The following is a 26214-nucleotide window of genomic DNA, read 5'->3' on the forward strand; positions in this document are numbered from 1 at the left end:
TTCTCTGAGTGAGACTGAGCGTGTGCGTATGTGTTTATATAATATTTGCAAATTTTATCCTCCTCCTTCTCTGCATGCTACATAGCAACCCCTGCCGGAGCTCTGGATTAAACATCAGTGCCATTCAGTAATTCAATTTGGGGGGCCTGCTGTTTCGAATCCAGCTCAGGACATTACGAGAGCAGCTCAATTGAATTTAGGCCCTGCTTTCAGCATTATTCCATATTTCATCCGAGCTGAACTTCATTTCACTTACTCTCTCTACACTCTGATGCTTCCGGTGACAAAAGACTCTTCATATGTTCCCTGATCTCATGCAGCGGGGGTGTTGTTTGCTTACTTCTCTCTTAGTTTGGTTTGCCACTGGATTAGGCCACACCAGAGTTGCTGGCAGCTTGTGGTACCCCGCAGGGAGAGAGTCAGTACCTCAGGCAAGTTGCTGTTCTAGCGTCAACTTTCTCCACTCACCGGATTGTTGTACATCTGAATGATGAGCTGTTTCACTCCATGCAGTGTGGGATGAGCCCAAGGAGATGGATTCGCCCAGTGCCGGTTTAAATCAAACCCCATCAGGGAGCACCTACATGCAAGAAAATACACAAAGGACTTTAGGAATCAATACAGGCTGTGGCCTCTCCCAACTTCAGCTATATAACCAGGGATATATCCCACAGCTGTCGAGTTTGAGCAAGTTATTCTCACAGAAAAACAAATGTGAATTCGCCCTCGAGGACAAGGAAAGCCTGCAGTCATGGCCACAATTAGAAATAACGCGAGCAGCAGAACGTCTACAGAAACATCTTTGGTCGTTCAGCCTCCTTCCCTTCCTCAACACCAACGCTTCCTCTCTCCGTCACCTTTTGCTAGCTTGCTGCACTGTCACTAGAAGAGCCCATCAGGCCCCCCAGTTCCTATTCCTCAATGCTATAGCTGTGGGTCTATAGCTATGAGGATGATTCATAAACTGCATCACCAGGACTTCACTTTGCCTTCAGTCAGGCCTTGACTCAGCAAAGCTGTTGAGCACATACTTAATGACCAATGATTTCAATGCTCTTAGGGGACTTAAAGTATGAATGTAATTGTTCCACTAACCCAGGGCCTCAGTCCTTTCCTCTCCTGCAATTGCCTGGGCAGAAGCTAGCACATCAAGCCACTCACTAGGTTAAAATGCTTATTGGCCATCAAATCCTGTGGGTGTCTAAGCATATATGCCACCTTGGCTTCTCCTTCTGGCCCTGACTCGTGTCTCTCCTAGTATATTGTCTGAGTTTGATTGTGCTGCTCTTAGTTGTGCTGAGCAATATTCCATTCTGAGTGAAGTCCCATTGAAATCAAAGGGGCTGTTCGTAGGGTGAACATACAGGAAATTAAAAGGCTGGAGGTGGCACAGAAAGGAGGGGCAATCATGTCTGTTGCCTACTGCAGAGATCACCTGGAGTATCTCTGGCCACCGATATGAACAAAGAGAGAATTTCCCTCTGCTGTCTCAAGCCGCGCTTGGGACCAGCACATACCTGGATCTCAGGCAGATCTTGCTCAGCAATTCTACAAAAGACTACACAGAGCCCACCATTTCTCCACAGGCAGAGATACAACTTCATATATAAAACAAACCATTAAAAAAAAAACCAACAAAAAAACACCTCATTGCTAAGCCTTAAAGCTTCCTGAGAAAAGAGCTTTCATTGATCCCTGGTCTATTATGAGAATGTCCTTTCTGCCTTAAGCTTTTAAACAAACCTATGCAAACAATAGATTTACTCCAGTAGCACTGTCCTTCAAAAGCAATTGTAAGAATCTGATGACTGAGAAAAAAATTTAATTGGCAAAAAGAAAGGAAAAAGCCCCACTTCTCTACCAGCTGAAACAAACGACTGCATCTACCAAATCCAAATAAAACTACATCAGACAGGCAACATAATATGAGAAGTGAGAGGATGAAACCAAAGAATTATGCTCGCTTCCAAAAACAATGAATGAATATTTTCCTAGGATCAGCTGAAAAATACAAATTCAATGGGATAGTATCGTGTCAAAGTTCTGACTGGAAGCCCAGCAGGCAGGAACTGCCTGACTCCTTGGCTTTAGGCAACCCAACCACCGGGCTGTCTGGGAGCTCCAGCACCTAGCTACCAGCTCTCTGGCTCCTTTGCCACTGGCTTGGCATACAGGCAAGCCTGATGGCTCACTGTGGCCGAGAACGCTACCTGCTTGTTGGGGTGGTTACCAGCCTGCTTGCCTAGAGAACGGTTGGATTTCTTCTCTGGACATCCCAGCAGCTACAGCTCTACAGACAACTCAGAGTTGTCCCCATCCCGCTATAAAGCAAAACGTATTATATAAGATTTCCCTCTCTTATTTTTTTTTCCTAATGCAAACACTCATCTCTTCTCAGTTTTCGAAAGAAGAAGAAACGATTAGTACTCATAGAAGTTGATATAAAAGTATTTCCAGAGACAAAGGTGGAATTACACTGGGGTAAAACTGGTATAAGAGTAGAATCATAGCAATGAGCTTTTCATTTAACAAACACAGGAACTGTGATGATCATCATAAGTTTTACTATTTTGGCACAGCTCCCAAGAAAACAGCATGCTCACTCTACAGGACATCATTTTTAAGAGATCAGAACATAAAATCATATTCCCTTATATGGTTAAAGTGTCCCATTTACATTTGTTTTGAAGCATATTTAAAAATAACAACACTATAGAAAACAAGCATATTTAGATTCCATTAGATTCATTTCCAAAGCACACTGCAGTGGCCAAGCTATAGAGCACCAAAAGCAAACTTTAATTTCAAATACGGATAGTCAATTTTATGTTCGGGGCTTGGGGCTTTTTGGATAACTTTGTAAAATAAGTCATCCACATAGGGAACAGAAGTACGTGATATCTAATTTCTGTAAGATACCGAGGCGTTGCAATTTGCAATGTTTGAATTTGCTACAAATCTCTGCTTAGTGATGAATCTCATAGTTTACTTCAAGCAACAAGAACAGTTGAAAATAGTTGTCTCTACTTGAGAAGATTTCATAAACAGAGAAAGAAGCAATGTTTGACAAACAAGTTATTCATTTGGGAAGCTCCTCTGAGCTCTATTTAATAGGATCCTAAATTAATTTCCAAATATCATTTAGCTAGTCTTTGATGTAGTATATCACATCTCTATCAATGTAACAATTAATTCAATTTCTGATGGAGGCATTACTGTTTCTTTTCAGTCTGGAAACTGTAAAGTTCTCTCTTTCTCTCTCTTTTTTTTATTAAGTCTTTTTTCTTTTCCTTTTGCCTAAAAACAAATTTGTATCTACCACACTCTCTCTTTATTCATCTGTTGCAAACTTGTGGTCTCTCTAAGGAAACATCAAGTTGTGTTCCTTGGTACTTCAGATTTGATTATTGACTCTATTACATGTAGAACTGTCTCCCAAAGCTCACATATATCAGGACATGACCAAAACATACGCCAAGAGTCTCCCACATGCCTATTACAGAACCTGTATTCATTATATTATCTTACTCCCAGATGATGTGATCTCTCTTGTGGCTAATACCGCCAATGCAAGAACTTGAACAGGATAACTTAAATATTGCATCTTGCAGTGATTTTTAATTCCCATTACCAAACTTAAGCCAGTTCATTCCTAGTACACATTGCTTGTTACTTCCCATTGTTTAACCGTTTATCTCCTGCTTCGAAGACTGGGTAGACAAAGTAGAAATATGTGTGTCCTCTGGAAAAAGCAGCACTATGGCAGGAAATAACTACGTTCCCTTATAATATAGCATCCTTCAAATATTTAAGACCTGTTATCTCTCTCTTTCTCAGACTGCAGACGTTCCCCTTGGCTTCAGTGCAGTTCCTTGCACAACTATGATTGTTTCCCAGTTTGAGAAAGGGCATCCAAATCTCTTCTGTTCAGATTGGGTTTGTTTATAGGATGCCGTAAATAAACTAGTGTTCAATACAATATTTACAAGGGAAGAAAACCCCCTAAGTTATATTAAAGGACTGTTTTAGGATGACCTTTGAATGGGCATGTGGAGGAGAGCAACACAGGAAGACATGGCAGACTCCGAGAGCTGTAAGGGAACAAAGAAGCACCTTCGAAGGTAGGAAGGGGTAGAGCAGGTGAACACCTCCAAAATGAAAGTACTGGAGAAAACCAGCCTTGCTCCATGAGGTTTAATGGAGCATGCCCATGAGTGTTCTTATAAATGTGACAGGTAATACTGACACTGATTCAGATAACAATGATACGCTAGTACAGTCTCTCACAGATGACAGCAAGGTGTAATCAGGAGTGGGTGAGCTTTGTACAGCAAGAAAAGTAGCATAACACAGCTATTACCTGATTGCAGTTATCATTCACACTGTGAAATTTTGGGTTCTGTGTTACATCACCATAGCTTTCACAGAAAGTGGCTGGTACGTCATTCAAAATATTTAAGCCATTAGCAACTGTCTGAATTTTGGATAATGCTGGTTAGGGTCTGCTAGATATATAGATCAACAAATACGTTTCTGTTCAACCACTGAATGTACATCTAAATTAGGTTCTGTGATTATACTTGTGAATTAGAATCTGTGTTCCACAAACATTCTCCAGCCTTTATCTGAAATTTGTTTTCTAGCAGTAAATAAATTTATTACTGCGTTTACAAGTTTATATAAACACAGTGCAAATTCAGTCAACGCAAATGAGTTTCAAAATGGAAATGTAAACTGAAACATTTTGCAGTATTCATCCCTCCCTACTTGGGAGACAGCCAGATCTCAAGAGGTTACCAGCTCAACTCAGTAAAACCAAAGACGTTCAGACCAACACTGAGCTTGCTGGGTGATTATCCATGCAGAACTTGCTCACTTCAGGAGGTTTAACTCATCACTAAATAAGTATTCCTTACGCAGCTGCTTTAATGAAAGCATCCTTGTCCCTTGCTAGAACTGAGGAAGGTTTAGCACCAAGGCCTATACTGGCTTTATTTTTAAGGCTACTTCCTTTTCTTTCCAGTTGTGGCTTTTCTTCCAGGAACCTCCAAGTTATAGAAATCTCCAGGACCTCTGCCTTCCTCCTCTCACTTCAGTTCTTTCTCCCCTATTCCTTCTTCCAAGTGCGTGAGTCCAAGTCTCTCACTGACAGATCCATTTCCACAAGGTGAGATATGGAGAATAATGGAGGAAAGGAGTTAAAGAAATCCTTTTTCATGGCATATGATTTATTATAAAGAGAACTCTACACTCTTCCCTTCAGCTTTGTAAGGTTGTGTTGGTTCATTGGATCAGTACCAGGTGAATCTCCAGATAATGCCTCACACAAAGCCGAGGAGTTCAAATCCACAAATGGCACTACTGACAGGGTTAGGATTTGAAATTGAAAAGGTGTTGTGGGGGGGAGGGGGAAGGGGCTGCACTTTTTCTTTTTCCCAGGCATATTGCAATAAGAGCGGAGACAGAGGGTAATTGGTCTCTATTGTTGCACTTCTTCGAGGCAAGAGTTATAGCAAGGAACTGCTGTGAGACTGCAGCTTGCAATAGCATGCAGAAAGGGTAGCTGTGTAGTAGGAGATTGTGAATACAAGACAAGCACATGGAAGACTTGCTTCTTTTAATAAATATATCATTTTAAACCTGTTATAGTCACGACATTTTACAAACCAACTCTGCACCTGCCGTCATCAGGGAAGTTGGAGTCTTCATTAGTGTGCATTTTCCCATTTGGGTGCTTGGGGTTTGCGATTTATGCATTCGCCTATTGTTCATTACAGAGGATTCATTCAAGCCCACATGTTCTAAGGCAATTAGGTACGAAGACATCCTAACGCTTCCGTTCCAGCCACAGAGACTTCCCCCTCCCAACTCTCTCTCCCCCTCCCCAGCTTTCTGCATTTTTAGTTCAAAGCTCTGGAAACCTTCACAAAGGCTATTTAACATAATCACTGCAGTGTGCTCCAGGCAGAGCACAAGTGGCCGCACAGAGCAGAACAGCATTAGCTCACAGAGGCCACATGGTGGAGTAGATGTTTACAGAATGAGCCCTGCATGCCGTACTGACATAATTTTAAATGGTACATGACGGTTAAAGATGTGTTTCTCCATTTTCTGTGTAAACAGTGTTAAATAAGAATAAACACAAAGGGATATTTTCTCCTTCTGATGAATACATGCATTTCTCAGAGCTGGTAATAGACGTTACAGACACACGCACCAAGGAGAGCACATGGCCCCACCTGACACGGGTAAAACGCCTTTCTCTGATCTGCAGGATACATCTCAGTTCCACTACTTAACTCTCTCTACATACACTGACTTCTCAATAATGTCAGAAGGATTCCTGGGCAAAGCACAACACTGGAAACAAACCCCAGCACGCAGGCAGGAGCACCCTGCCCTACGAATGTACCTCGGATGTAAGACAGTAAGATCTGAGAATTAGTTAGATCATCCTTAGGGGCTAGCACAGGACTGTTCCCCTACTACTTATTTTCCAGCACAGCGTCCACTCTGGTTTTCCATTTTTCAAGGGACAGGGTGTCCAGCACGTCCACAGGAAGGTGAGTCACAGCACACCAAAGCTGGCCCTAGGGAGCACGCGTTGCTGCTGCCGGGCCCCGCATGTGGAGCTCTCCCAGTACACATCATCCAGGAGCAGGTCTCACGCCTTCCCTACTCCTGGAAGGGTTTGCAGGGCTCCCACTCTCCAACTGCACACTGACTCATGCCTGCCCATCAATCTTGTGCACCCAGATGCTTTAACTAAGTTAACAGGAACTCCCACAGTTCTTCCATTTTGAAGCCTGATTCATAGTTTGGCCTTTTCAAAACCAAAGGTATCGTTCACTTAAAGTGAGCGGCTGCACAGTAGGTTTTTTTCCAACTTGTGGATCCCTAAAAATTTTCTGCTACAAACACTGACTCATGGGAAATTTCCCATACATAGTCCATAATGCAGTACTATCCAAACCTGCTTTCCTGAGGTAGTCCACGAGCCACCTAAACTCATGGGCTAAAAGCTGCAAACCATTGAGAAATAAAATTTTAGTTTCACATGCACTCAATTTACTGGACTCCCACCTTTCTGAATACCCTCAAGCAGTTCTAGTTCCTCCAGGCCCTCTTGCTCAGTCTGCCCGATAATTCAGCGTTTCCATACAACACACTGATCCTGTCTCCTTACAAACCTTGCTTTTCAGGCAGGCAGACCTTTTTTAAGCTCTTGGTATTTCTTTGTTGTTCTGCATTCCTGGCTTTAGTCCCCTTTGGCAGGTTGGGTGGAGATAAGGTAAAGCCTTCACAGCGGTTCACAGAAGACAGCTAGGACACCCATAAGCATTTCCTGAGACACAGCTTATCTTGAGCCGTGTTTTCACTCCTGCTCCTTCCCTCTCTTCAGACTGTTCAATTAATCTGATACACAATGCACCTCTCAATTATTGCAGAATACCCCAGATGCACTACGCTGACATTCCTGTTCTGTTCCAATATGTATTTCACATAGTCCTTGGCAGATGAAGTAACCAGTCTTGCTTAACCTATTCACCTTCATGCAAGTGGAAAGGAGCCACACGTTTCCTATAGACAAGTATTATACAAAACCCCTCAAAAGATGGTTCAGCTCTTACTATCAGATCTATTACACACACAAAGCTGCAGCTAAACAGCCAACCTTAATGTTACAAAGCTGGGCTCTCAAAAGTTCCGATACGCCGCAGCTGCACAGATACCCACAACCTCATTCAGCCCTCTGTACACCATTATCATGACACAGTCTTTAACTACAGGAGCACAGCGTATTTTTCTATAGAGCTCTCATGCACAGGATCAACACTGCTCATTAATGATTGGATTATTCAATATTTTGGCTTTTTCTTACTGCTCAATATGCAGCCCCAGGCTCCAGCTTACTGCATGCTACTCAAAGCCTGCTCTGAAGATGAAGTTATCCAGTTCTTCATGGGCTTTTCTAAAGTGCTTATCACTGCAGGAGATGACTGCTACATAAACATTGAAGAACTTATCTCCCCAGCAGTACTGCCATGGGAGGGGACCACCCTGTTCCCAATTTGTAGAAGAACAATTGGGGCACAAAGTAACTCTCACAAGAGATGCCCACTAATTTGGGCCGCTGTAGCTGAGAGGCCTAGGATAGGATTTTTGTTTAAGAGCGCTTAACTTTATGTAGCATGTTACATTTTCAGCACCTAACTCAGCTGCATTAGAGCTGAAGCTGGCTGTAGTCAAGGCTTCTCTAAATCTGATCCTAAAGTGGCAATATTAGTAGATAGATTATAAAAATAACATCCAAGTCTGGGGAGTTAGGAGAGTTGAAAGTGAGGGTTCCTATAAAATAATAAGGTATTATTGGATCATAAATGTGTTTTGGGGTGTTTTTTCAGTTTTACCTTAATTCAGCCATTTTGCTTGGTTTGTAACCCAATACTGCTTCAGTCAACCCTGTGTCTGAGATGTGCCTTCATACGTGGTGTTTGGGTTAGCACCATCCCGGACACTTCCCTTACTCTCCTGAACAGAATTAATCAATTACTTTGCTACATTACAAGCTGCCAGACTTTGCATCCAGAACTATCACTTATGCTAAGGCAGTAAGGCTGCACACACACACACTCTCAATATGCCAAAACCCACCCGGAAGAAATACATCTTCAGCATCATAAAGTCCTTTTCAAACTCTTTGATATCCTTAAGCATGAGTTTAACTTAATACCAAAACTGTCAAGAAGGTGCGCTTTATTCAGCTGAGATAGCAAACAAAAGCCACGTGAGACTGGCAAATTGCTAGCTGAACGCTAACGGGCAAGGCTTCACTGTCCAGCACCAGAGAGCACGATCCCTGGCTTCCTTTTATAACTATATTTGCTAACAGGCTCTAACACTCTACATGTTTCTCAGTCCCATACACAGTCAGTCCTGATTGCATTCCTGAAGTCTTGCTATGTCCGTAAATAGTTCAGCTTGCAAATGACTTTTTGAATTGGATACATAAATATCCATCCGTTTTGGGTCAGTGAGAGAGAAGTCCCCTTTTTTGTCACTGCACAGCGTTACTCAATCCATATATATTCCCTGAAAGTAGCCTATCCCCTGCTTCACTGGTTAGCATGTATAATTTTCATCAACAGTTAGAGTCGGGGATACATCCGTTAGCCAGGCGCTCAAGTACAAAGTCCTTTTACCACTACTAAGTGAAAAATTTACAATTGTATGGAAAGTCTGGAACAAAATACCAGATCCCATAATATTATTGGGGGGGGGGGGTGCGAAATGACCCAGTAGCTCACTTAGGGTGATAACTTGAGACTGTGGAGACTTCTTATGCAACCTAGGGAAAAATTGTGATGCCTCAGTTCGTTTCTTGTAAAAATAATTATACTACCAACCCTCCATGGTGTTTTGAGAGGAAATAAGTGAAGGATTATGAAGTACTTTGGTGCTACAGTGATGGGGATATATTAGGCTCCATGGATAGAGATTAAGTGGTTTATGGAATGGCAGTTCTCTGATAGAGGCTAAATTTCAGCGAGGTTCACTTCCCACAAGATCCTACTATTTCACACTTAATACACACTTCTGAAATGTCTGTAGGAGCAATAAAATAACCTAGTTCATTTCATCAGAGAAATTCTCTGTTTTTTCTTTTTTTAATATATCAATGAACATTTCCTCTTATTCCTTTTTACCTCAACTCCCTTTAACTAAAGATTTTTTCCTCAAATGTGTCTCTCTTCTCACTTTAATTTTCAAGGTCACCTGGCCCACTGGGTGTGTTACATATTGCTGTCTAATTAAAGGAAGCAGATTAACTTTATTCTATCGGATTGTTTTAGTACCTGCCAGCTGACTACTGTGCATTAGCAAAGGGACAATGTGGCCAAGTCAGTTAAAAAATAACCAGCATTCATCTTTGGGAAGTCCACCAGAAGCTCTGAACATGATGCAAATGTTCTTCCCATTACCACTATCGTGATAAAATAACAAACATTTCATAGCAGAATTATTATCAGTGTCTTGTCTGTCACATAACATTTCAGAAGATGGCAGGCAAGCTATGAAGCCCTGATCAGTCTCCGATTGCAATCAACGAAAAGCCCGGATGCTTTCAAAGGGAGTTAAACAAGGCTCTGATCCTTTCCAATCGCTTCTTAATTCAAGGGGCAGAGTTTCACCACCTAAGCTTCAATGTGTGGTAGTGCTTCAGCCCAGACAACACAGAGGAGGAGGAGATATTTGACAGCACGGTGGTCTCTGTTCCATTACCAATTTCTACCTCACAAATCACATAGGCTTTGCGTTTTCCACCAATCCCATCAGTTAAGCACACTATATGGCCTAGAAGACAAGCTACCTGGCAAAGTTGCACGTCTCATAATATTCCATGACATCTCCTCTTACTAACTCAGAACAATGTATGGGGGGTTTTGGTGCCATCACATGAGATATGGGTCAGTTGTCCGATATGGATGCTTGTCTGATGCAGAAGACTGGGAATGTAAAGCATTCCAACTGTAACTTCTATCAATCACTGCAATGCACCAGCAGAACGTGATTTGACACCAAGCCACGCTGAAACTACCCATTTTGATTCCAGAGCACTGAAACATCTCATTGCATTGAATAATGGTAAAATGAAAGATTGGTTTGAGAATCCTAAAAAGAATGTTAAGTCTGAAAATTTAAACCTTCAGGGACTGGGAGCATTCGCTTTTTCAGTTATTATCCTTCAAAAACAGGCACTTTGGGAAAAAATTGTCAGTAAAGCAATTTTTGTCTATTAGTTGATAGAAAATTTTATCAATATACCCTTTCCTGTGATGTACAGAGCAATGCAACAATTACTGAAGACATATAACAATCGAAGAAAGGAGATGAGGATGAAAAGTCATGCCAAACTAAAACTGCACGTAACCGTTACATAGACAAACCAGGAAAGATTCCAGGTAGAAAGCTGATGTTGGCATACTTGTTATCCCACCCTGTACATTAGCCTTGCTTAATCAAGAAAGCAGCTGTCTTGCCTAAATATTCATGAATGAAAGATTTCTTGTCAGTCCGGTTCCTTGAATTAAACCTGCCGTGCAGAACTGATCTTATTTTCTTATGTAATCCATTAAGAGATGGTCACATATGGAATGACGACACATCACTGGACTTGGCTTCATACATCTCTTGTCATCCCTAGGTACTTCACTTTCAGACATGACCGTAAAAGGTGGAGAGTTCCATAACTGTTAAAGACAAGGGTGCACCCTTCAGTCTAACTGCATCTCTCTGGCATTGTGATCTGCATTATTTTTCTAGTGAACTCTGCTTTCAATCAGCCAGCAGTTATTGATGAATATTAAAGCACTAACATACACAGGTACATTAAAACTCTGTTAGCAAAGTGAAATAAAGAGCTCAACTGTATGTTGGTTCACTGGCAGCCTTGTCCACTGCCACTCAAAAAGTAAAATGAATAGATAGAGCATATGCCCAGTATTACTTTAGCCAAGGTTTATAGGGAAACTTATATTCACTCCAGCAGCATCTCAGAGAAACTCTTATGCTTGTTGCTGTCAGCACCACGAGCGTTAAGAGACAGCCTATGTCATCCTCTATTGAGATGGTGAATGTTATATCAGTTCTCTTAAGCATATTACATGTGAAATAAAAGATGCCACATTAGTGGGAGGAAATTCAATGCAAGATTGTCTCATGGTTATGAAGTACAAATGCTCACCTGCTCCCACACGCTGCAGCACCTGATAACCATCACCTTTCCATGCAGATCTTTGTCAGAGCTCCCTTTCCCATCACATCTTCACCAGAGCAACAGAAGAGCTATTTTTCAGTCTGGCTTCCTGAGAAAGTGAGACTTGCAGAACCACAACGTGCATGCACAAACATGTGTTTGCCCTTCCCCCATATAACTTTTAAACTCATTGGCCAACCTTAACTCAATTTCACTGAAACAGCATAATGGTAAGGAAGTTTACATATATATATAATGTGCGTGCATGTGTGTGGGGGGGGGTGTAAGGGGCACAGTTAGGTCAGGCTTAGAGAGATGGATGCAAGAAAAGCTCTTGTGTAAGTCCAGCCAGACTAGAATTCTGCTTTTCATTTGACTCCCTGTGCACCTATAAAGGAACTAGAGATGAACCACAGTGATATGGCAGCGCCAAGAGAAGCAGTCCCCACAGACAATGAGCCATGTACAGATGCCAGAGAAATTGGATGTTGGAGGGGAGTTTTTGGCTTTGTGCCTGAAATAGAATTCAGCAGATAGTACTGGCACTAGGCGCGTACAGAAGTCACTTCAACCTGCCCTGGGATGCAGTCTCCACACAGAAGAATGCTACCCCCATTTAAACCATCAATAACGTCACAGATTTTCAATTCTTATAAGTTTTACAAAAACAGGCAGCTAAACAAAAGAGAAAAAGGGAGATCCTGTGACCACCTACTAAAGAAAAGATTATATCATGAAATCAATCTTTTTTAGGCAACAGAGGAAACACTGCTACCCCTCAGCTTGCTAAAAATAAGCCATGGGAAGAAGCCGTTATGAATTTCCATCCATGGAGATTTTCAAAACTTGACTGGAAAAAGCACTTATTCCTGCTTTGAGCAGAAGGTTGGACTAAAGACCTCCAGAGGTCCACATTAATCTCTTTTTCCTGTGATTCTATGAAAGCCTCTAATATGGGGAAAGTTTCAGTGGATGTTCATATCTTGGTAGGTACCAGAGAATCCACCTATGGGAGAGCAGACATCACAGGTTCATGGAATGACTAATTCTTCTTTATGCATATTTGCAGGGTCTGATGCAGTTCAGCACCCTTGAAATACAAACCTGTAGCAAAAATGTACAATGAATGAGAACATACATGAGAGGGAAGTGGAGGAGCAAACAGATTTCAATTTCAAGCTTTCATGGCTTAGCATAAACAAACATGAAACAACTCATCCTCAGAATACAGAGGTGGGAGGAGAATATTGATAGTGTCCTCTAGATACACCAGGAGACTGAGAACTAGAAAGCCCAGAGCAAAGGGAACATTTCAAAAAAGTGTTTAAAGCCTTAGGAAAGTTAGAAGCAAAGATGCAGGTTGCCCGATTCATTCATGAGGAAGGTAACAGCAACTCTCCTCATATACTGCTAGCCTTCAGCTTGCTAAAAATAAGCCAGCCCAGTCAAATGTTCCTTTCTCCCTAATAAACTCAACATTTTAAAATCTGAGTTAAAATTCAGAATGGATGAACAGATTTTGGGAAAATAAGAACAGTCTAATAACTTTCTAGAGATAGAAACAAAAATAGCTTCTAGAGAACTTATGCTGCACTAAGTCTCTTTATGAATCTGCAAAACTTATTTGAATTTCAGATTTTCCCCTCCATTATTTTTCATGAATTCCCCCTCTGTCCATATCTAAGCTAGCATGGGGCTAAAACTGAGATGGTATCTCATTTCTGCTCTCCCACACCTTTTACTTGACAGACAATACAATAACCTTGTAGTGATTATAAAGTGATTAGGAAGATGGTTTTCTTCTGGTTCAGATTCCTACAGATACTCATTAAGCTGTAAATGGACAATCTAAGAAAGTCTGTCTTCCTAGTCAATTTGCCTGTTAGCTCACCTTCTGCTAAACATTTTCAAGACAACTGTTAAGGCCCCAGAATGGGGTTACAGGTAGAGAAAAAAACAATTCATTGGCTGCAAAATTAAACCATTCTTCTCTACTAGCTTGACCTGACCACTAGCCAAGAACACTGTGATACTCCTATCTGAAACTCATGTTCAGACCCACAGAGCAGAATAAATCAAATAAACCAAACTTTGACAGTAGCGAAGTAGGTTACCCCAACCATGCATGTGCTTGAAAGAAAATGGAGGTAAATAAATTTGGGGCTTACAAAATTAAAGTGGCTTACCTGTAACAGAAAAGCAAGGGAAGAAGAGTTTCACGGACAGGAAAAGAGATGAAAATGACTTTCTCCACTTTGAAAGAAAATTTATTGAAGCCCGGAAGACAAGAAAAGAGGCAAAGAAGAAACAAAACAAAACAACCCAGAAGGGCTCTGAAAATCCAATCTTTCCCATCAGCCTCTGGAAAATGGATAACCTATGTATGGTATGATTGAATTTCTCTGTTTCATCACCCTAGTGGTAGCATCTTGCACGAAACTCTGGTTTATGAATTGAGTTTTGAAGGAGACCTGAGAGAGCAGGAGTTATACCAATCTAATCAGGATGCGACAAACACATGCATCAAAATGTTGCATTGTCAAGATCCAGAAACCACTTAATTCCAGAAAGGTTTTAAAGCTGGAAAAGCAGTTTTGGCAACAGATTAGAAATGATGAGAGGGAAGATGAAAATCCAAGTGGAGGAAGGTAACACCATTTTTTTCAAAATGTACTTTCAAAATTAGGCCAAGTTTCCGCACGGTCTCTGACTAAGTTGCTATACAAAGCTACATTTTGTTCAAATGAAGGACTTGGGTGTCTTCTTCCATTTACTCCATCTGTTTTCAAATGCTCATTGAACACAGTCTAATAATAGAATGAAAGATACATGAAACGAGATAAATCACACCACAGCAAAATCCATAAAGCCTTGGGACAAGGAATATTCTGAGCAAAACACCTAACAAAGTGGGTAAAATACAAAAAAAGTAACATGTTAATGACATTGCCACATAGCAAAGAAAGCAAGATTCATGGGCTTCCTTTCTAATGGCTCCTAAACAAAAGCATGGCACAGAAGTAGTCCATGATTATCAATAACATAAGACCAACTCACAAAGCATTGGACAGAGAGATGACATGAAATGCTTCCTTCTAAAGAAAAAGGCTATCACAATCACTTTGTATTTCCCTGGTCTCAACTTGCATTTTCCACCTAAATACTGAAGATAGCTTCAGAGGATAAGTACAGATTAGCAAAATATTCAAGGTGATTGAATGGATTAGTATTATTGTTTAGCACAATGCAAGGTGATAGAAAAATCCATAGAAAAGAAAGATCTGATATCTGGACAGCCACTTGAAATTATGCAGCTCCCACGCTGAATTTTTACGTTTTTTGTAACATCATCAAGTGTCACAGTAGAGGCCTGAAAACAATTCCAACTAAAGAGCAGGATTTAAAGTCAGGGATCTTGAGCAACAGGTGGCACAAAAATTCCAAAGTAACCTGCTATATTGTTCGTCACACAAATAGAAAACCTATATGGTAGTGTCAGTGTCAAAAATAGCCCTTTCTAACAAAGCACACATAATAATAATATGAATAAACATTTTTCTGTAGGAGAGGAAGAAAAAAGAATTTGAACATATCAAAAAAGCCCATCTTAAGAGGAATACATAGTGGATCAAATCCCAGCCAGGTAGAGAACATAAATGCATGACATCCTCACCATTGCAACCATGCCCAGCAGCTTATTCTCTCTGTTTTGTCTGCCATCACAGAGATCCACACTTTATATACAGGTTTACTAATGTGTTGTGTTCCCCTTAGGTCATAACAATGCAATAACCTTATCAAAACAGATAGAGTGCTTCACTGCGTGACATGGCTATTTGGTTCTGTTCTTGGTACTCAGCATTAACGGAGTGAAGCTCAGCTCAAAGTATCAAAAATTCCACAAAACCTGCAATTAGGGATGGAAATTTTGCATTCAGGTGTCACAACTCTACAGTTTTCTCAGTTTCCAGAACCAAAGATTTTGTCTTTCAAGAGCTTAATCAAAGCCTCTTAAAACCTCAGACATCCATAATTTGCTTTTCATTGAGGTTCTTGGAGCGTACCACAAGCATTAATGAAATGTCCTATAATGCTTCAGTGAGGCAGGCACATAGCATTAGTCTCACTTTATAGCTGAGAAGACTGAGAAACAAAGAGATTGAGTGAATCGTCCAAGATCACATTGGACTTATCTGCCAGAGTCAAATACAAATCAGCACTCTGCAAAATAGTAAATAAATCACTTCCCTCCCTCCCCAATGGCAGAAGCAGCAAAATATTCGGTTAATTTCAACTGCATGTATCCTTCCATACTTAAGGGTTAGAGCCAAAAAGGGAAGTAGCACTGCTCTGAGCAAGGGCATTCCCATAGAAAGTCCAGGCAGACCTTAAGCCATAAGTAACAAGTCTCCTAAAACCATGTATCCTCACAGGAATGCCATTTGAATGTTTAAGACCCAAGATAATAATATAATGTTTTGAGATATCTCAATTAGCTCTGCTCACGTGAAGAGAACCCCAGCTCCAAATTTACTCATGTTTGCTCATGGCTAATTATCAAGGCAGGGAAAAAAAAAAACTGTAAAAAAATAGCTGGACAGCTAAATATGCCAGCAAAATTATCTTCAGATGTGAAAAATTGACTTGCCCAAAACTGGGGTGCACACTTTTAGCCAAGCTAGAAACAAATTAGTGTTGATATTTCTCTCACCAGCGTAGAGGACAGCTTAACCAGGGGGAGAAAAAACAGAAACCTAAAGAGCCCTGCTCGACCAAACCGCTATAGATCCATCCCCGCTCCCAGGAATGCAATATTCAAGTCTGACTGGAAAACATATAGTATATTATTTTGGGCTAAAAAGGCTGTTTGCTTTTTACTTCTCTTGACAGTTTTGACAAGATGACTATCAGATGGAGGTTCAGAGAAAGATGTTAAGCAGAAAAAGGCCAATTACCAACTTTTTTCTCCTTCAGAATTATTTGAAACTGCTTCCCAGGAGCGAACCATACACAAGCATATCACTGAAAACTGAAAGGTGGCTTACCTAAGACAATCAGCACAATAATGGAGACAATTCTCAAAGAAAACATCTCTCTCCAAATTTCTTGTTCATAGTTCTTCTGATCTTCCCCACCCCGGGAAAGTCAGGCCTTCAATTTAAAAACACCATCATCCTCATCACAGCCACCAAGTACACTCTGGTAGTCACAGACATAAAGAACTGGTAAAACAAAGTTCGTCATTACTGCAGGGTTTGCCCAATGCAGGCTCCTGGCTATAGTGCTCAGCAAACTAGGATGGTTAACCCAGCTCACCACTTGCCAAAAATGAAAAAGCATTTCTAACATTCCAAAAGTCATACTCCTACCACAAACAAGGGGTATTTTGTTTTTATTAATCCTGTCTGGCTAGAAGAGGACATTTGGAGGCAAAGCCTGATGTCACAAAATCTCCTTAGCCCCATTTCTCTTTCTCCTCCCATTCCATACTCCTTGCTTTAGTACTTGGAGCAGATGACAGGAACTTTCCAAAAGAAGAGAAAGTTTTGAACAGAAGAGATTGAAGGGAGTATTATGCAGAGTAGTAATGAGCCATGGACAAAATGGAATTTACCAAATAAATAAGACAAGGCAGTCATGGGGAAAGGTGGGGGTAAGAGGGATGATGCACAAGTGACAGCAAATGTGTCAGATCCACAATTTACAGGGTGGGGAAAGAGGTAAAAAAGCAGTACACCAGGATAATAAATTAAGGGCTGAGGGCATATTAAGGAAATAGGAAGTGAAGAAAAGTAGGCTGACAATAAAAGGGATAAAGATGAAAGGGGGTCTCAGCAAAGCTGAGGAAAAGTGGGAGGGAAGGAATAGCTGTGTATACACCTAGTCACAAAAAGCAGAGAGCCCAGCCAAAAGAGAGAGAGCATTCAGGGAAGCCAAAGGGTTCTGATGTCACTGTTTATCCCACATGGAGAATGGGAGCAATCGAAGTTTGGCTTCTGGGCCTATTTCTAGAGTGTGATCCAACTCAGCCCACAAATGTAGTTGTTTCCATCATAGCACAGACAGGATTGCCCGGCAAAAATGTGACAGGCAGAGGTATACAGAGCTGTCAACCCGATTCAGCCTCTGCTCTTAGGCTCTGTTGTAGTAAGGCATTTAGCATTTGCTGGAATCTCTTCCTTTTCTGGACAGTTCTTCTACCTGCTTCCTCTTAGGCATATGTTTCTATCCCCTAGGAACAAGGGAGGCTTATGAATTCATGTTGCCACGCTGTGTGCATGAGATGCAGCCTGATGACAAGAGCGAGCTCGTCATGTGCAGCGGAGGCTGAATTATGCTCCATACTCCAGAGAGGGGTTCTCATGGTGGGCCAGAAGTTGAGCGGGTCTCAGGTCAATTCAATATTTGCTCACAGTGTAAATGCAAAAGGGAAAGGAGAGAGAGCCATTCAGGACTCATTTAAAGAGAATAAGCACCAGTGAACAGCAAAGATCACCAGGAAGATGTAGCTAGTGTCTCCTGAGAAAATATGCATAGGACAAGCCATTTTGTCAGGAACAGAACCCAAGAAATCTTACCTCCAAAGGATCAGAGTCTTGTGCTTCAGGTCCTGTGTAGGTTTCCTAATGTCTAAAAAAACACCATGTGCATATTACAGCCTTACACTCACAGTATAAGGAGATACTAATGTTTCTCTTCTACCTTCCTACATCTTCTCACAAAGCTTATTGGTTTTGTAACTTAGACAGAGATAAACACAACATGGACCTCATTTTTTTGTTTGTGTTTTTCAAAACACTGAGATATTTTGCAGCAGAGCTTCAAGTCACTTAGCTGAGTACAGCTTGGGTACCAGACACTGGCCAAAGATGTGTTTACCTTGCAATTCCCTAGTGCTATCATAGCCTCAGTGCACTTAGGAGAGCAAGTGACAATTCTTCCTCTAGACATTAATCACTTTGTGGAGAAGATTTTCTGTATGGTCGTGTATTTTCTTTCTTCCCTCTTTCTTTACTTTTCCAAATGAGCTCATTGATGACCTTTTTCCTTAAGTAAAGTTTTGTTTATATGTACAACATATCTCCTGGAGAAATTTCCAAGTGCTCTAGAGAACCTGTGAAAATAAAAACTGTGTTTGGAAATATCTCAAAATTAAAAGAAAGAGAAGGAAGCCACAGAGAAAGGTAACAGAAACAAAATACTTATGCATTGCTGAGACCGGTAGATCGATGTCAACATATGGCAGTAGCTCTCATCACAAACGAGACACTTAACTAAATCGAACACTGGTTTATTCTTCTGTAGCAATTCTCATGTTCTTGGAAACACTTCAGTGCTAATAAGGAATCAGACTGACCACCCATGTATGGTAACTGAGCCAGAACTGGAGGCTGTTTATAGCAACATCTGGTACAATTATGCATTAAAAAATAAAAATAAAAATAAAAATCTAGATTTGTACTCAGTGTAAGTTAGTACAACTCTGTCGATAACTGTAGGTATGGATTTCACTGGTGCTAGTTAAATTTATGCCAGCTGGAGGGGAGACCTCCTGACTCATGCTAAAGAGCCTAAGAAAGGCAAGACAAATGTCCCTCTAACCCTCCCCTTCCATCCTGCAACGTTGACAGAGGTAGAGAAATCTCTCCAGATGGCAGTTTATTCATTTATTATAGGATGAGAAAAATAATTTTCTGGGAGTGCCCCCCAGACCACAGACAGCACTAAACCACCAATCTGGAGTAGATTACTAACTTTTAGATGGCTAAGAACTAAACAAAATTAATCCAACTCTTGGGTCTCAATTTCAGTCTACTAGCTGCTAATAACAGAGAGAAAGCATAAACCTTATATCATTCAAAAAGATATTTAAAGTGAAAGTGTTACACCTATTATGTAAAGTCCAGAATCTGTAGAGCAACATCTGACAACATGAAGATAGCAATCCATTAATTGGGGTTAAAAAAAAAACCAAAAACAAGTCTTTCAGGTATTTAAAAATTCTAAAATCCTTAGGAAAGCTTTGTCCTCGAGCAGTTTTAAGACAAGTTATACAACCTAAAGAGATGCACATGTTTTTCATTGAGTTTTCCAAACGGAGCAACCAAACCTTTTGAAATTCTCTCATGGCTCATTTGTAGGCATCTCACTGCATCCCAGTGAGAGTGGATGAAAGGGATAATTGAAAATGGGACACGTGGGCATCAAAACAAGCAAAAGGACCCCCTCCTTTTTCTTTTAGTTCACGCTTCTAAATGAAATCCCAGGCTGTCTTCCAAGTGCTACTCAGAGCTGTCACAGAGAAGGAACACGTAGAGAGCACTTAAACAACTGACTGACCTATTTTCATCCTTGTCTGTGCTGTTGCATCTAAACCCTTTCTTCCGAATTCTATGCACATACATACATACACACGTGCATAGCAATTTTCCTGCATACTCCCACAAGAAACTGCTTCCAAAGTCTAACCTCAAATCCTAAAGGAGCTCTCTGTAGCCTCCAGAACAGCTGTTAACCCCATGGCCTGAGTGCCCTCCTTAATTAGGTCAGCCTTGGGAGTCTAGCCTTTGGGGGAGACAGGGAGGGCTTTGGCTCACTATCTTGTCTTCTCCTGTTTCAGTTCTGTTTTCTATTGGATGCTGCTCTATAGCAAGGAATTTGTGTACAAGGACACTTTCATCCCTCTCCAAAAACATACACACAGAGCACAACTGCATAGTGACTAGGTCTAAAAGAACATTAACAGTTGCAAAGTTCTGGCAGCTAGATTCACGTGCACAGCAAAAGACTATTGAAAAAATACCCAAATGGCCAGTCCCTTACCACCAGTGTTCTTATCAGCGAACCTCAAGAATGGCAAAAGCTCTCCACAGCAGAAGGGCCCTCAAATCCTCCCTGCCTCTTCTGCAGCAACAAAATGAGCCTTGTTACCCCATGTGACTACTGTGCTTCTCAGGAAGAAGCAGTCACTGTCTCACTGACCTTGGTTGAACTTCAAAGATACAGAAAAGTTAACTGGATGAAGTAAGTCTTTTAAAAAAAAAAAAAAAAGTGAAAAGACCTTCCAAAGAAGACTTGAATGAAATCTCTAATCCAAATAGCTATAATACAGAGCTGCAGCATTCTTGATATTATAGTGGAACCAATAATACTTAGGAGGAAACTTCACTTTCTTAGTTGTTGTTCCTCCAAAATGTGTCCTTCATATGTTCTCCCCAGCTCAGTTAAGGGTGTTATAAAATAAGAAACGAGAAAATGTTAAAGGCAGCAGGATGGAGCATTTTAAAAAAAAGATTCTTTTTGAATATGGTCACATTACCCTTTTTTGGCCACTACAAAAGGATAAAATAAATGTTGTTTCATTATTATTTCTTTTTATAAAAGAGCTCTGACGTGAGTGAGTATAATCATTGTATCTGCAATTCCATGTTATTCTCTCCATAAGTTTTCTGTTTCTATTGAAAGTGTTACTTACAAAAGGAAGTCCTGGCACTGAGCACTGCAAAGTGCTGTTGATCTTTTGGGGAGCAGAGCACAATCTTGTAAGGAGATGCTTAGAAAGCCGCACAGAACCAGACCAGAAAACCAGACTTTGAGGAGCCTGACAATTGTGAAAAATTTTAGAAAAGGTAACTCCAAAATGAAGGTGATATAGTACAAGGAGGCTTCATCCATGCACTCTGAGGGGCCAGAGGAGACCCTTAATTCATCTAGCCTGACTTTCTTAAACTCCAGACCACTCGATGACACCAAGTTTCTACAGATTTAGCCATACGACCAGCATTTGACAGGAGGATAAATTTTGTTTTTTTATGTGCAGTCATCATGAGATGAAAAGCCCACTACTGCCTTTGGTAGCTTGTTTCACTACTAGAAACATTTACTTTCTTATTTGGAAGTTTCACTTTCCAAAGACTGAATACTGTCATAGCCTCCCCTGCTAAAGTTTTCAGTGCCTGTCTTGCAACTACCACACACATACTCAGAGGAGCATCAGCTGTGCACCTCTTCCTATATCAATCAGGATTTACTCCTTCATCTCTTACTACAAGATATATTTTCCAAACCTTAGCTGTATACATCTTTGCCTCTGTTTTCCACAATCCCAGTGCAACAAAGACACATTAGCTAGAGAAGAGCATAACGTTAGTGCAGCATAGCACTCTCGGAGGTAACTGGAGTACCTCAGTGTGGCCCATATGCAAATATCCCTCCCTGCACTCTCAGGAGAGTGTCACACAAGCCCAGACTAATAATAGGAATCTAACAGTTAATCCACTCAGTATTTCCATATCTACTGGTGGCAGACACAGTTTAGCGTGATGTCAGCCTGATATTAGAAACTAGCAAGCAAACCATGCAAGCAAGCAGGGAAAGAGGAGGCCCCTCCCCTGCCTAGGGAACCATCCGCAATGCTCAGAGCAGATTTTAGCTCTTACAGTGTGGCTCTGTTTATTGCCTCAGCATAAAACAGAGCATGCAAAAGTTATTATCATTCTACTCCCCAGAGTCATTCCCAAAAATCTCCTGAATTTTGTCTCCACTCAAGACATAGATTGCCACAAAGGTTCTCACTAAGGGCAATCTTCTGCCATTGTCTACAGGCACCAACATTTGGTACATCCTCTGGGCAATAGATATCACGTCCTTGTCTGCAACAGGCTCAGACTGTTACAAGGTAGGTAATTCTTAATTTCTTGTTAACAGCTTCTGTCCCATGACACGTTACTGGAATTGATGGGAATTAGGCACAGATTGCCTTTAAAAATACACCCCAGAGTAGCTACAGTCCAGACATTCAAAATAAAGAAACTATCATTGGTTGAAAGTTAATTTAAGTGCCAAAATCAGTTTGAGGGTTTGCACAAAGACATCTCTTAGGACTACACTTAGGCTTCTAATTCATTTAGGTACAACGTTGAACCTTATCTCCTCTGGACTGCAGATTTGGTGCTTAAAAAGAAAAAAGTAGATGAAAGCACTTTCTCGTCTGTTGTCTAAAGGTCTGTTCTCCAGGCTTTTCAAGGGATTAAAAGACTGAGATTGCATGCAACATATTGTAGTTGCAGAGGCATGCTAAATAGGTAAATACCCATTCAATGGTACCCCCTCTAAAGGGATTTGTATATTTAAAAATTTGGGCTAAAAAAGAGTTCTGAAAACAACTCAAAGCATGTTGCTCTGGTAGTACAACTGCAAAGTCCTGAGCTGAGCCTTAAAACACACAGATAAAAGAAAATTTATTCTCATTATTTACAGATCTAATCATTTCTTGTAAATGCAATCAGGATTTTATCTATGCAAGGGTACAAATACATCTTCATGTAAAACTGCATCCGCTTATATATGTTAAAACTGTAGTCAAAACTACAGAGTTAGTTATGGAAAACTGTGCTTTAACAGACAGCTCTCTTTTCTGGCTAGTTTTTTTATGATAGCTCACAAGCACTGCAAAAAGTTTTATTCTTTAAACAAAATTTTAAGCAAAGGGAAACATCTTAAAAGATATTTGCCAAAGACTCCTGCATTTTTTAAACAAATAGATATAGGAGCTCAGGATTCCAGGCTGTCCTCAGGAAAAGTTTAACAGGCTCAAGGTGGGGGAAGCAGGGAGAGAGAAAGAGCGTATGTGAGAGAGCACAGCACAGCACAATTCTGTCCTGCAGCTGAGCACTGTCCTACAAATTCCTTTCCTCATACGCTGTGTGTCCTGAGATTCCCCATCCTGCCCCCAAAGCAGATCCTCCGCTAACGGGACAGAGGCAGCTGCTCTGGTCCCAGCACTGATGCACTTAAGCCTCCCGGCAGTCCCCTAGGAAATTTTACTTGCAGCTGGTTTAGGCCCACTGTACTTTCGTACTCATTTGTACAAAGGAACTGCATTCAGTGGCAGAAGCTGTATTGGAAAGCCAAGCAGTATCATGACTTGTGGGTCAAAACTGAGTGTCTGGCCTGTGGCAGATGATAAGTGCCAAACAAGCCACCAACATACATACATCTGAATGGGAATGAGTAATAAAACAGGAACTAAAAGAGAAAGCTCCATACATCTAACATACAGTTCCCCCTCTGTGTTTTTTCAACCGAAAAAACTGCAGCCCTTCCCAGGAATGAATGAGGAGCTACAGATTTACAAGGTTTTATCTTCAAAGCCAAACATTCCAAAATCAACCACCTATTTAGGTGTCTGATTTGAGGCATGCTACAGAGGGGTCTGAATTTGTTTAAAACACACTTCCCATTTGGACTCCAGGACCCTCTGACATGTCCCAGTGTTAGCATTTGAAACGGCAGCACCCAAGAACCACCAGCTGCTTATGGAAACCTGAGCTCAAGCCTCCAGCTCTAGAGCAGACCTCAGCCTTTCCTCACCGGTGGGACAGGACTATCCATAGCTGGATACCTGCTCATCATACCGCTCGCACAAGACGTAGTCGGGAAGGCACAAGGATGTGCAAAGAGTGCAGGACTGGTGTCCGGACTCCATCTCTCTTTCAGTTTTCTTGAAGTACTGATTAGGGAACGTAGAGTGATATAAAATAAAGCTCTTCATATCAACAGTTATATTAAATATTTCCAATCATGGAAAGACCACTTGGCATTTCTATTGTATTTTACCAATTTAGTGTCGGCAGTAATTTAATTTGCAAGATAACTTCTTCAGGTAATTAAATGGCAACACAAATACACATATAGGGAGAAATTTAGGTGATCATTTTAGTTAATGTAAATGGCCAAAACCAAAACATTCCGTTCTCAATAGAACTAAGTGGCTTTGGCCACCAGTCAAAGTCACTTTAAGATCATTTAAGAGTTCACAATTTAATACAATTTCTATCCCCAGACATACAGAAATACAGCATTTGTTTCCAGAACTAAGTAAAAAAGATGTGGAATATCTACGAGATACACTTATAAAAAATATAGCCACAATATTTCCCTTGTTCATGCCAGCACTTAGTCCTGGCCTGCTTCCAGCTTAATTAGTTGTTCTCAGTTCCCCATTCCAGCCTTTTATTTTTATAGGTTAGAGATTGTATCTTTTCAATAAAAAGGCAATTTTTTCCCCCGATTGTCTATTAAAACAAAGCTCCATGTCTGTAATAAACTGAATTGAAATTCAGGAATATGCAGGTACAAACCATTTCTAATCATGCCAACAGTGATCAAATGGTCAAAGCCAGCTTTCCTCCTGCTTCTGCAGAGCTGCAACGACTACAGGGGAAAACATGCAAACAGCTTCAACCCAACAGCTTATGTTTAAGACAAGTGTTCAAGGACACATCAGCAAAAGTTAGCTGGATTTTCTGAGAGATTATGAAGTTTTCCTTTGTGCTGTTTTTTTCTGTATGCTAGTAAGCTTACAGGATAGAAAACTTTAAAGCCCTCTGCACTGGACAGTTGAAAGAAAAAGCCTCTAGCTCTCATTGACTCTAACAGAATTTGTCATTTGAAAGCTAGGAATTGTCTCCAGAACTTGTAGAATACTTCAATTAGATTAAATGATTTAAGTATACACTCACTGTGCCCAATTTTTGCAGTTAGACGCACCTATAAATAGCAAGAAAGACCAAGAGATCATCAGCTATATGGGCTTCTTGCAAAAACAAACAAACAAAAATAACAACAACCCGCCACCCCCAAAATAAAGAGCACACTCCAAAACAAAACCCCAAAAAGTGCATATGCAGTGAACAAAGTACTTTGGGGGGGGAAAAAATCACATATTTGAAAGCCAGGAAATTGCTACTGTGATCCTCTTTCCTGATCTCCCATATACTACACACACTTAAAGATCTCCCTTGAAGCAATTCCCATTTGAACCTTAAAGACAACCATGAGATAAAAATATACTACAATCTTTAACCGCCTCCTCAAGGACATTAATCTTCTTTTCTTGAACATCAGCCTCTAGCTGCTTGGTTCTGTTCTCTTAGGCCCTTTCCCATTATATTGAAAAGTAACTTTCATGTTAGTATATTCCCTACCTTCCCTGCTCAGATCATGGACAGACGAATCCCCAGATATGGATGTAGATCATACCATCCCCTTGTCGGCTGTCTGTTAATCCAAATACACTAAGCTCCAGGTGGTTTTGCCAAAAGATAAGTTTTCTAATTCTGTTCTTTCCTTTAGTTCTTCAGAATGGGTTAAAAGTATGCCAAGCACAATTGTTTACACACCTGTAGACTGCTCTTGCCTGACTGCCTTTTGAAAAACTGGATTTTGGAATATTCGCAGCAACAAGCAATAAGCTGAGATGGTGCCAAGATACAAAGAGCACACCTGGGCAATGACTGGACCCAAAAACCCATGGTTCTCAGAAACAGAATATTGATGTAGGCTTTTCAAGAGACAGGAACCAGATAAAGAAGTCTGCGATATATTCATTGCTCAAAATATTCTGGCTGGCTGGATCAAGAAGGCCATGTGTTTATCTCCTTCTCCAGCTTCAA

The 26214-nt window shown here is 40.8% G+C and overlaps 1 protein-coding gene across 5 annotated transcripts in view; it reads right to left on the reverse strand.

Moving 5' to 3' along the window:
• Positions 1 to 26214, reverse strand: part of AGBL4 (AGBL carboxypeptidase 4) — a 964275-nt gene that overhangs the window by 161367 nt on the left and 776694 nt on the right. For all 5 annotated transcript variants that reach the window (XM_068953088.1, XM_068953091.1, XM_068953089.1 and 2 more), the window contains one exon: positions 469 to 580. In XM_068953088.1, the coding sequence (XP_068809189.1) occupies positions 469 to 580 (112 nt within the window). The remainder of the gene's footprint in view (positions 1 to 468; positions 581 to 26214) is intronic.

The sequence above is a fragment of the Struthio camelus genome, chromosome 8 (genome assembly GCF_040807025.1).
Source record: "Struthio camelus isolate bStrCam1 chromosome 8, bStrCam1.hap1, whole genome shotgun sequence".
In the NCBI taxonomy this organism is placed as follows: Eukaryota; Metazoa; Chordata; class Aves; order Struthioniformes; family Struthionidae; genus Struthio; species Struthio camelus.